The 12854-nt window shown below is 37.6% G+C and overlaps 1 protein-coding gene across 4 annotated transcripts; it reads right to left on the bottom strand.

The window, feature by feature from the left end:
* Positions 1-16: 16 nt before the first annotated feature.
* On the bottom strand, positions 17-7097 carry LOC111427280 (uncharacterized). Of its 4 annotated transcripts, none has more exons than XM_023062335.2 (6): positions 6561-7097; positions 1300-2485; positions 1086-1250; positions 956-1027; positions 704-895; positions 17-647 (listed from the first exon to the last, which is right to left on the bottom strand). In XM_023062335.2, the coding sequence occupies exons 1-6, from the start codon at positions 6887-6889 to the stop codon at positions 606-608; spliced, it is 1986 nt and encodes a 661-aa protein (XP_022918103.2). In that variant the 5' UTR covers positions 6890-7097; the 3' UTR covers positions 17-605. The 4 variants fall into 4 exon arrangements, with proteins under 4 accessions (XP_022918103.2, XP_022918102.1, XP_022918104.1 ...); XM_023062334.2 differs by lacking the exon at positions 6561-7097 and adding an exon at positions 4775-5346; XM_023062336.2 differs by lacking the exon at positions 6561-7097 and adding an exon at positions 4318-4755.
* Positions 7098-12854: the final 5757 nt, after the last annotated feature.

Genomic DNA, 12854 nt, shown 5'->3' with positions numbered 1-12854 from the left:
ATAAATACTCAACACATACTGAATATACGTTTTTTATTCATAAATAATTATATCACAGAACAATATCTTACATTTAGAAAAAACTCATCAGCTTAAATAGTAACATAGAAAACATTGGGGGCACAGACGAATAAGTAAAACTCTTACCAAATTAATAATAATAAAAGTACCTAATTAAATTATGGCACTTATATGAATGATAACTATCATCAAAATACGCTAACACTTAAAAAATTATTCATTTGTGGTAACTAACTTAATTGACTAGGCAAAAAAGAAAACTTACATAACCCTATTATGACCCTCAAGTAAAATAGAGTAAAATGGGACCGTTAATACCAATTATATCTTATTAGGAGTTACATAGCATTACAAGAATGTACATGAAAAATAATAAAAAAAAATAATAGGATATAAAAATTAGTTCTAGAATCTAAATAATATTTAAAAAATGGAAATCGTTTAATTTCAGATTTCTCCATTTGGCTATCTTTGGTACTTTCCTCGTTCCACACGGTATAGAAAAATAAATATCACCATATAAATTTAATATATTCATATGTTTTCTGATTCATAGTTTTTGCTCTCTTTTGTAGGATCTCGTTTCAACCTGAACACACTTCAGAGTGTTCATCCCATGCTGCAACCTAAAAAATTATCAAATCAAACAAAAAATCTTATGGATTATTTTTTTTTAATATACCTGGCAATCCCTGCTGCAATACCATTGATTTGCGCATCCTGCACAAACAAACTGCGCCTGTCTTTGGTTGCAACCTTGACATTGTGGGACATCCCCATCTTCTGAATTATTATCTTTAGATCTACCATCGACCATTTCACCACCTTCATCAATTACTAATCTATCCACGCTATCTTCTTGTTCATCTTCATCCTATTAAATAACAAAAAAAAATTATTTGATAAAAATAAAGCGTTTAAAAAATAATCTTACAAGATGATTTTTATTTTTTGCAACTCCATCATATTTTCCCATAACTGGAGTTATTGTTATTTCATTTCTGGCCTAAAAATTAAATCGTTATTTATAATTTTAAACTGTTTATAATTATGTATTTACTTACTTTGCTGTGCGATAAAATATCAGAAATAGACGCAACATTTCCTTGGGTTGAAACCACAACGTTGTGATTTCCACTTGTTTGTGGACTCGATTTTTCTGGTGCCGTGAGAAGTCTGGCAAGGGTTGGGCTAAATGTACTTTTAGTTTCTGATTTAGTCGGTTGATTCTGCGAATATAACTCGTTAATAAATTTAATTAACATTTAGTGTTATTACCTTGGTTAATATTCCATGAAGTAAAGAATTCGAATTTGTAGACGTAGTAGGAACAGGATGTACAGTAACTTCCGGGTAAGGTGGTGGTGGTTTTCCGCTATTATTACATAAAATATCTTGTTTTTCACTTTGCGATAATTTTGCAAATTCCACGAGCATATCTTTAAATGAAGTTAAATCGCTGTTTACGTCGGATTCCGAATGCGATAAATTGATATCGCTCGTTGATGATGTGTTGTGTAAAACTTGTGCTCCAGAACCCAATGCTATATTTGAAACGTTAAGAACGTTACCGGTTGTTTTAAGAATACTCTGTGGGATGTTAGTGCGTATTCTCCGTCCTCTCCGCGGAACAGTTTCGGGATGTTTTTGTCTATAATCGGCTATTAAAGATTTTACATCGACAACAGGTCGCTGAATCCGTTGTCTATAATCGTGAGCGTTTCCAATATCAATACTGTTATTATAAGATGATCTCCCGTTGAAATGTTTTGATTTGTGGTTCCCGTTTCGACTTCTTTGAGGATCATTTGTGTATCTTTCAGAAGAATTTTCGAAACTTTCATCGTCAAAATCTCCCAAATTTAATAAAAGTAATTGTTTTTGACGTTCTAAACGCAACAATAATTCTTCTTTTAACTTTTTGAAATGCAATATATTATTCCATTCCTTCTCTTTTTGTTTGGCCAGCTCTCCCAAAGTTCTTATTTCAGCTACAATTTGCTCGGTAGACGCTTGAATTTGTTCAAAACTATTCCCGCCAATATTATCCATACACTTCTTCAGGAACTTATCTCTAACAGAAAAACTTCTTTGCACCTCAACATGCAATCGTTTCATAGCAGACTCGTTAGCCTCAGCCTCCAATTTTCTTTTTAAAGAAATATCAGTTCCACTATCGTTATCGTTACTGCTATCTTCGTGGATGTGGTGAGTTCCCGAATCACCATTCATTTCATTCGGCGGCGTGTGATTATCGACTATCTCCATTTTGATTTCGTTTGGAATATCTTCTCTTTTAATTTCTGTTATGTTTAAGTTTTCAGATTCGGGTGGATTTTCTTCGAGTTCTTTTTTGCACATATCGTTTATCATATCTTGTCTTTGATCCGCGTGACCAGGCGAGGATGGTTGTTGCGTATTGCAACCTTCGTGAACATCTTCCATAACATGCATTTTATTTAAACTGAAATAATGAAAAGAAATATCGAGTTAATAAAATTAAAAGTTATTAAAAAGTTGCTATATTCCATGTTCATAGATAAATTCGGTGTATTCTCCGAGTTGTCTATACGATATATAAAACAAGGACGGTACTTCTAGTTTTAGTTGTTATTCGCACGTCTCTCAAGACGGCTAAACCCGAATGATTCTAGTTCTAGGTCTTGTGTTAGTTCTAGTGATAGTGCAAAACTAGAACTAACACTACATCTAGAACTAGAAACATTTGGGTTTATCCGTCTTTAGAATGATTCTTGTTCTAGATCTAGTGTAGGCTCTAGTGTTAGTGATAGTTCTAGTTTTAATACATATTCAGCGCTAGATTGTTATACAAGGTGGCACAAAAGTTGTTCTTTGATTCTACTTTTGGATAAACATAATTTATTTGATGTCTTAATTTTTTTTTCATTAAGTTGAGAAAATGATATGAACCAAGTGGTCGCCGCCAGAATTGATGACCATACTGACCCGATTTATAACATATTCCATCACTCTCGACAGAACTTTCGGCGATAAGTTCTCCCATTCTTGACGGATATTCTGTTTAAGAGCTTCAACAGTCTGAAGTTTGTTAACTTAGACTCATAACTTCGAAAAACCCCACAAAGAAGAACTCTGGAACGGTTAAATCGGACCACCTTGTCGGCTGGTGCAAATCGTCAAAACGAGAGATAAAGCGACGCGGAAATGCAATTTCGGTTGTGGCTCGTGCAGTATGCGTCGTTGCTACATCCTGTTAGAACCACATATTCTCTAGTCCCAATTCATCCAATTGAGGAAGGAGAAAGTCGTTGAGCATGGCTGTGTAACGCTTGCCGTCCACAGTAGTCGTTTGGCCCGCGGCGTTTTCGAAAAAATAAGGCCCGATGATGCCTCCAGCATTAACTTTCAGCGGGTGTAGTGGCTCTTCGTGTGTTATACGTGGATTTTCGGTACCCCAGAAGAGAGAATTTTGCTTATTCACATATCCATTGAGATGGAAATGGGCCTCATCGCTCATGATAATTTTCGATGAAAAGTTGTCTTCCTCGTGGTCCAGATGCAGGATGGCTTGAGCGATTCGTGTCTTGTTGAGCCATCTTAAGAGACGCGCGGCTAAACCAGAATGTTTCTACTACTAGGTCTAGTATTAGGGTGTTTTAGTTGTTATTTATCGTTAAATTTTTCATTGAAATAAAACTAGAAGTAACACTAAATCTAGATTTAGCGCTAGATTATTGTATATTTTTATTGAACTAACTAATAAAGAACGCAACGTTGTGGAATTTGCGTGCATTAAAATTATTCATTCAAACATTTGTTTAAAGTGCACATAATTTTTTTTTAAATAACAGAGTTTTGGCTATAACGGACACTCCTTTCCCCTTATTAATATAGTTCCGGATTAAAGATTAGAAAATACGATCGATTAGTTGGCTGAACTTTGTATCAAGACGAGCAACTGCAAAAAAATAGATCACATTGATGAAGCTCATACGTAGGTAGGTGACATCAAGGTCTCGGAATCGACTGTTTTCTCGGTATGACTATCAGTTAACTTGAAAATAAGTTTGTTTACTTTAAGCGATGAACAGAAACCGTTTACGATTATAGGAGTTCAGCGAAACCCAACTCCGACATATTAACAATTAAGAAACCTTTATGGTTCAATAAATTTGAGCAACGAGGTTATAATAAAATTTAAATTAATATAGTCGTAATTAATAATTAAAAGGTGTTTGTAAGTAGACTTACATGATACGCTGTGGCGTCTTGCGATCACAAAGCCAAACAAGCTATTAAGCAATAAATACTCACTCAAGGTGATTGCAACGATACACCATGATAAGGGTACGGCCTTCGTGCCAGCGTGCGTGACACAGATTTCGGAGAACGCGCGTTGGACTTCAACGACGGGAAACCGGCGCAAAGTACGCTTCTACCTCCGTACTTGAAGCTATTTTCGGCCAGTCACAATGTTTACACGTCCTACATTCTACCGGAGGAGAGGCGTAATACTGATACCGTGGATGGAACACACCGTAGAAACGAAATCGAAACTGACCTTCAAAATGAAAACGTAGGGCTACCCGAACGTGTAGAGATTGCGACAGAGAATTTGAAGACTGATACGGGACGCGAAATCGTCGAGAAGTAGGTCAGAGATCCAAAGTTGTCGTTGTCGTCGAGGCGGTGGGGAAACGAAACGAGGATGAATCGAAAGTGTGCTCGATAGCGAAACAAAACAAATTGTTACAATCACTTAATAACTTACTCCAATGGTAATCCCCCGTTCTTCTTTTCTACCACTTTTCCAGTGGGTACTAAGCCAACCGCTAAAAGAACGGCGATTGCACTATCTTGGTGATCATCCTCTTGAAGGACTTCTTGGGGAAGATTTATATCGGGAACGGCGCCTCTCCGAAGACGGCACCTCGCGGGCAATCCAAGTAGTTCGTGTTGTACGTCCCTTTCGTAGCTATTTTCGCTAAAGTGTCTACTACAGATACGTGCGGTGGCGCAGTTCTGCACGTGCCTCCCGCAGGCTCTCACCCAGCGCGCACGCGTCCCGACGTCCCCAGGGAACCTATGGTACCGCACCGAACCACCTTTCGTCTTCCGGTGCGTGTTGCTACAACTAACTACGGCACACTGGGGCATCTTCTCAACACTGTACTAGCATATTTGGGTCGATAACCAGGTTCTCCTCCCGAAGGCTTCCCTTCGTACTAAATATAGACGCCGTGGTACGGCTATATACACTCTCTTCTTTAAATACACCGACGAGGAACCACTTCCGGTCTAGGAGGACGCGCGCGCCGCTCTGTACGTTGCAAGAGCGAGTGCGACGTTGCGACCTCGCGTTCCGAGCGACGGTCCGCCCCACCAAAACGATCTACTGAGCACCGGTGACGTCATGAACGTTTCCTCCGACGTCCAGATCGATCCCCCTTTTAACCAAAATCCACTTTCTCTTTCTTTAATTAACAAACTACAAATACTATTCCATTAATAATACTTTATTATTTACAATACACTCCATACAAATTTAAAAGGCTATCAATAAATGTTAAAAACATCAATAATTAACTATCAAAATAAGTCTTAAGCAGGCAACACTTTGGTACATGTATAATTTGTATGTGAAGTGCCGTCGCGCTTGTAATTAATCTCATGGAGACACATGTATCTCCATGACTTCTTGGAAGAGATTCCACACTAATACCTAGTGTTAAAATTATCTTCTTTGATTATTATATTAAAATCATCCCCTCCAATACGAAAAAAAGAGTCACCCTCGTCATCATCGACAATAAACCCTCAGGAGTTACGCCCTCCCACGCTTCGCAATTAGAGGATGAACGTGAGGGGTCCATGAGGGGTTGGATCGGCGGACGGCCCTCCAGAGGAGCAATTGCTTAGGGTGTGGATCACGTGGTATGGTCCCAGTTATTGATCGGGGATGTGGCCCCAGACTGCGGGACTTATGAGTCAGCAGCCCTCGTTACGGGACGTTATCTCGGATGCCCGCCCCTTCCCATTGGTAGTTGTTACTAGGGATGGGCAAACCGCTTAATAATCAACGTCTACATCGTATCACGTTCTCACCCCATTTCCGCAAGATATTTAACGTTTTCGGTATATCTAAAAATAAGTCTTGTAATTGAATTATTTGTTTTATTTTGTAATAATAAAATAAAGTTATAAGAAGGTTATTGTGTAGTTGCGATAAGTGGGGAAAAAGACTCATACGACCATAAACGAACACAATGATATTGACTCAGACGGTTCAAAACCTTGAACTCCTTCCAGCTAAAAAAGAGACTTGGCTAGCCGCCAGAAAGACATACTCCACTCCAAATGTACTAAAACCACGCCTAACGTCAATAAAAAATTACGAAATGTTATTGTATATGAAACAATTAATGTTGATACCATGTGCGCATGTTTTTAAAGAACAAAAACAAACACATACCGCGCGATGCTTTTGTTTATATTCCTTCGTTAAGCAAATATTTACATATAAAGTTTCCTACATTACCGGCGTTTACATTACTTACCATTTAATACTTTTTTTAATAAGAGCAAATGCGAGTATGCTTCCCCTTGATTTCTTCCTTCGCTTATTAATAATTTCCAAGGAAAATTTCCGAAGAGGGATTTCCTCTTCGCTTCGAGTAGGTTCTTTAAAACCTCCCGCTGCGATTTCTTCGTCAGCGCCATCTCGCGGCTCGATCGTTACGTTCGATGGCATATCATTATTTTCCACAATTTCCACCGTTTCAATTCCATTCTCGTTAACATCCGACCCGGAGAGGGATTCTTCGACGATAACGCACTCATCCAAGATGTCGATTACATCCGGGCGATCTTTGTTAACCACAGACATGATAACACAACAACTAAAATTCAGGGCTTTTACGATTCGTCATCCTACAGGCAGTTCTTGTGGTGTCCCGCATAAAATTCGAACTGCACTCACTAACTCACTCGTTGGAGAGATATTTACGCCACACACTCACGTATAATTCGCTTATTTATAAGTATTAATTCTGACTGACCTAAATATATTGATTAAATTTCATTGGTACGGTTACAGGATTCTATTTTTAAGAGTACTAAAAAGGTTGACAGTTGAAAGAGGGGTCCATCTATGGGTAGGTTGATGAACCGGTTTAAGATTACTGTATTTACATCTCTATTTTATAACTTGATTTGAGTTAATTTATATTTTATAATAATAATCATATTAATTAATATTATATAATGATTTAATTATAAATTTGAGGTGGTGTATAATAAAAATGTTATACTTATAATCTTTTGAAACATAGATGGCGCGACGTTACAATGAATAAAAAGGAGTGTCAACTATTGACAAACCGAGGTTTTATTTGAAGAATTTATTACAGTACTAAAATCCATACATTTTCCTGTTATACAAACGGTTGCCTTTTTAGGTCTAACATAAGGAGGAATCGATAAAGAATACATTAAAAATGTTTCCAAAATAGTTACTCCAATGCTAAGATTAACACCACAATAATAAGAGATATGCTTTTAGAAATCAATGGTGATGGTTTAATTACCATTACCATTTGAGGATGAACGCGTGAGCTCGTATGTAAACATTTTCGGGGGATACATTGAAGGATTTATTGAGAGTGGAGAATTCGCACGATGAAAACAAGTTATCCCGTTACGTAAACAACGAAGGGGTGTGGGGTCCGATGGTATTTCGAGTTTTTGCAAGGGAGCGACGATCGGCAAACATAATAGCGAGGGGTGAGAATTGCGATAATTTCTGAATGAGCTCAAATGATAATCCACTTTGTTTTGTCTCGATTTGAAGCACAAAATATACGACTTCAAGATTTATAATATATGTTTGCTTAGAACAATTTTGAATTAAATTAGGGGTATACTCGATATTATTGAGGATATACTCGAATTATTAAGTTAGTTTGGGATGGAATAACTTTTATATTTATTAATGTTCAAAGATTCTTTTTAAGCCGATATAAATCCGCAATTACGATACCATGTTTGTGTACCATGTTTTGTACCTTTTTCCTCGGGCTATTTTGCATGGATATCGTATCGATTTTCGGATTAATATTTCACGTTCATTTTATATCCTTATATAATTCACGATCCGGATTATTAGATGTTATACATCATTCACTGGCTAATATTATTATTATTGAGAGGATTACGGAATATTCGATTCTGTAGTCACTTTGTAATGTGGTAACGTTGCAAAATGTTTTATCCTATTCATTGTTTCCTACCAAAAGGATAAATAAATACAAAATTCGATGAATCTCTATTTTGTATAAATACATTATCTTTTTTTATACACTTTGTAGCTTTGCCTACCTATAACAGTCTAATATTGGTAGAATCAATGGTAAAACAATCGATAGGTATTGTAAGAAATCTAAAACGGTAGAATCGAAGAGGTCTGCTACATCAAAGCAACAAATACACAGCTCAACGGCCCATTTGTGACGTCATGAATCATTATTCCATTCGTGCTTTGTAATGTTAGTTTGAGACTTAATAAGGTTTATAATGACGGCTAAACCCGAATGTTTCTAGTTCTAGGTCTAGTGTTAGTTCTCCTTTTAGTTCAATAAACATATACAACAATCCACCACTGAACAACAAGAAAAACTAGACTCCCACAAATAGTGTTTGGAAGTATGTTATTATTTTTAACGTTTAGTTCATTAAGAGTCAACTTTAATACGTTGTAACTTCTTAAAGAAACCCTTCTAATTCGAAACGAAACCCTTGTAATTAAAAGTAATTATAGTAAATACATTGTACGAGCCAATTATGGAGCTATAAAAGTAAATGTGGTTCAGTATTAAATGAGAGATATAAGTGAGAGAATAATTAATCAACGATTGAGGGGCTGGCGCAGAATTGGTAACGAATAAAGAGCAAATTCCTTGACATGAATACAGGTACCGGGCGACGCGTACGGCGGGCATTTAATATGCAAATTTCGTCCAATAAGAATCGGGTCCTATTTGCATACGATTGAAGGTAGAGGTAGGTAGGGTACGGGGAGAGATTGTTGCCGAGGAGTGGCTCACAATGCCCTGTTATTGTCGATCGTCGCGGAGAAATTCGGTATATGTCGAGTCGAGGAGCCGGTCCCTTTCATAAAACGCACGCCGAAAAAATCGTATTCTTCGCACGTGTGCTGAATTTCACAACAGAATCTTTCGCCATCGAAAGATTCTCGTTTTAGCCTTTTAGCATTCGCAAAATTTTAATACCACCAAATTTCTTATTATTAAACATACCTGTAGTATCTTTTGATTGAAGCACATCATGATATCTCACGATAAATAATAAACCATGAGAAAAATCAGTTTTAGACTCGATGATAAAGTTGTCTCTTTGAATGGCCAAGTTGTGAAAAGAAGCTCTGAATACTCATGGTTTTCGCCCTTAATTGTTAGTCCACTCAAGTAGCACATAAGGAATAGTGACAGTACAAAATGCTGTTATGTCAAATACTGGAACACTGAAGCTTTATATGTAATTGTAGGAGATGTGGCATTTCCCTTGGACTTATAACTTGTGTACCACATGCCATAATTAAAAAAATTACACTAACACGTGGAATTACAAATAGAAACGTTCCGACTGGGGAAGGTTCAACCTTTTAGCGCAGTTCAGGGGCTAAAAAACTGACAAGAATTACTAGAAAAGCTGAGATTGCTCTGATAATGCCACAATATTCTGGTTCATGCTGAGTGAACCTTTCAAAGCAAATCCAAGTCAGTCACGAAATTCGTCAGAGGAAATAAAACTTACAAGGCAGAAGAGGGAGAGGAAAGCCTAGGATAACGTGGCGGAGATCCATTATGAAAGAGATAAAGGCAACAGGAAGATCATGGCTGAAAGTGAAATAGATAGCTCAAAACCGAACACGATGTAGTGTATTTGTCGAGGTCCTATGCCCCAACCCGGGAATTTGAGGATATTGAGGTTGATATTACCAAAGAAGAAATTGACGGTTGATTTGACTGTTCTATGGTAGCAAATATTTCTGACTTGGCTTACTTCAACAAATATTGACGCTGCCAAGCCAAAACGGCATAAACGACATTTACTTGATTTCCCAGGAAACGTAAAATCATCACGTCTTAATGAAATAGGTATTTGGGCAAACTTTAAACCAATATTGTGGCGATTTGCAGTTATGCCGCTTTAACGGTTGGATGCAGATTTAAAAATCCTGTTCAATGGTGTAGCTAAGTAAACAGTTCAGGGGCTAAAAAACTGACAAGAACTACTAGAAAAGCTGAGATTGCTCTGATAATGCCACAATATGCTGGTTCATGCTGAGTGAACCTTTCAAAGCAAATCCAAGTCAGTCAAGAAATTCGTCAGAGGAAATGAAACTTACAAGGCACAAGGGGGAGGGGAAGGCCCAGGATAACGTGGTGGAGATCCATTATGAAAAAGATAAAGGCAACAGGAAGATCATGGCTGAAAGTGAAATAGATAGCTCAAAACCGAACACGATGTAGTGTATTTGTCGAGGTCCTATGCCCCAACCCGGGAATTTGAGGATTATTAGGAAGTGAAGATATTGGGGTTGATATTACCAAAGAAGAAATTGACGGTTGATTTGACTGTTCTATGGTAGCAAATATATCTGACTTGGCTTACTTCAACAAATATTGACGCAGCCAAGCCAAAACGGCATAAATGACATTTACTTGATTTCCCAGGAAACGTAAAATCATCACGTCTTAATGAAATAGGTATTTGCGCAAACTTTAAACCAATATTGTGGCGATTTGCAGTTATGCCGCTTTAACGGTTGGATGCAGATTTAAAAATCCTGTTCAATGGTGTAGCTAAGTAAAAGGTGGCCGTTTTGGCGTTTGGAGAGTTTTCAAATTTGTCTCTTTTCAAAATTTTCTGTAATCAACTAATTTTACGAATTAAGTTCTGCTTTACTTGTAATCAATACGTTTGAAGATCAATACATTACATCGTCGAGTTTATATACGATACCATTCTCAATAAAAAGACGTTGGAAATATTTAGAAATATTACATCAGTGAAAATAATAACGAAAAATTTATCCCGAGTGAGACTCGAGCTTGCACAATTTCGCCATTTTTGAATACCCGAGATCAAAACCATCAGAATTAAGTACTCATTAAATTTAGCAGAAGGTTTTATAGACCTAGATTTTGCAAAAAGTTTACAGAGAGTGAAGTATTTTATAACTAATTAGTTAACTTTAATTAGTTAGTTAACTAGAACGTAATATTACTATTTGAAATGATTGTTGGGATTAATTTGAAATTTATTAGTGTTTCTCTGCCTTCATGGTTCCGTGTAATCGAATAACAATATTAGACTTTTTGACCAATGAGAGTCCACTTTGTCCAATACACCTCACGCTGCGACCTTTAATTAAACAGAACAAGGGAACAACAGGCAACCGCCGACAGAGACGGTTGCTTTCATTACTCATTAATTTCAATTTTATTGGCTCAAGCCCGGGCAATCGATAGTCCCCGAAGCCCCGGGGGAACAAATATTGGAACTCTTCCTTTAATTATCTTCAAACGGAATAAAAACGAAGTGAAAAAAGTGAACGCTTTTAAAGTTGAATTATTCAGGTCTCTTTAATCGGACGTTTTTGTGGGATTAGGATTTATTCGGTGAATTTAGTGAGTCGGATGTGGGTGTGAGGATGAACCCTTTCCGTGGGACGGTTTAATGTCCTCCAAATGCGAGACGGAAACAAAAGGAAAAACGTCGAGATGAGCGGAAGGGGGAGAAAACAAATGCTCGAAATAATTACGAAGAGCCGTTGTCGTCACAGAGCGCCGCCCTGATCTGCATACGGTGACGTAGCTTCTGTGTCTATCCTATGGCGTTTGTCAACGTGGTCGTTAGCGGAGGCGAAGACGGCAGCACTGAAACGACGATGGCATCACCAGTGCGCAACCCCAAGTTACTATGAAATCAGTACCGGCTTTAGCACACATTATAATATACTCTAAAAAATCATCAATTATACGATGATGTTTATAATTAATTTTAGTTTTATTTTAACCCTAAACAAAAATTAAATGTATCGTTAAAATTACATGTTGGATTTTTTTGGAACTCTTGTAGCTACAATTATATATCGAAGCCGCCCCTGTCCGTATCGCTCAACCAGAAACCTTGAGGGGGATAGATACAATCAGAGTTTTTATTTGTGGAACGTCTCGTTGTCAAGGCCGCGTGGGGATCGACTTCAATATATAAATTTCAATTCAACGTACCCGTTCGTACTCGTAGCCCTCCGTCTCTGCCCTCTTCTTCCTTGTCTTCTTCTTCTTCGTTGTTCCTCTCGGTCTCTTTACTCCTCTCGTTGCCTGCTTGCCCACTTGCTTCCTCTCCACTACCTCGCGACCTTCCATGAGCGAATCTCTTTGTGTGTGCTTGCTACTACCCGGGCGACCAAGCAAGGAGAAAACGTCGACTTTACATTACTTCAACCATAACCGATTTCAGTACTTCAAATATACGATCCGAGTACTTGAATCGAAATTGATCTCGAATAAAAAATTCATTTTTGATTTAATATTGAAAGAGCTAAAAAGACGATCCTCGTATTGATTAATAACGACATTATTTTTATTTTTTACCACGTTCTCCCATACGTATAAGCGGTATTTATGAAGTTGAGTCGTAAATGCAGAACTTCCTTTGTCCAATCCGGACGATTCGTCCTCGATTGCACGTTTCCGCATTACGGCTGGGGAATAACGATTATGAAGAGAGATTATTCGATGTACGAAAACAGACCTTATGGCGAA

Source organism: Onthophagus taurus, chromosome 2 (genome assembly GCF_036711975.1).
Source record: "Onthophagus taurus isolate NC chromosome 2, IU_Otau_3.0, whole genome shotgun sequence".
In the NCBI taxonomy this organism is placed as follows: Eukaryota; Metazoa; Arthropoda; class Insecta; order Coleoptera; family Scarabaeidae; genus Onthophagus; species Onthophagus taurus.
The sequence above is the reverse complement of the archived record's forward strand: the minus strand, read 5'-3'. Positions and strand labels throughout refer to the sequence as shown.

Excerpts from the sequence above, each read along its gene's own strand:
- LOC111427280 (XM_023062334.2), bottom strand. The coding sequence starts at position 5,160 with ATGCCCCAGTGTGCCGTAGTTAGTTGTAGCAACACGCACCGGAAGACG. Across the intron at positions 2,486-4,774 it reads AACGGGGGATTACCATTGGA|TTTAAATAAAATGCATGTTA; the intron begins GTAAGTTATTAA and ends TCATTATTTCAG. Across the intron at positions 896-955 it reads CAAAAAATAAAAATCATCTT|GATGAAGATGAACAAGAAGA; the intron begins GTAAGATTATTT and ends GTTATTTAATAG.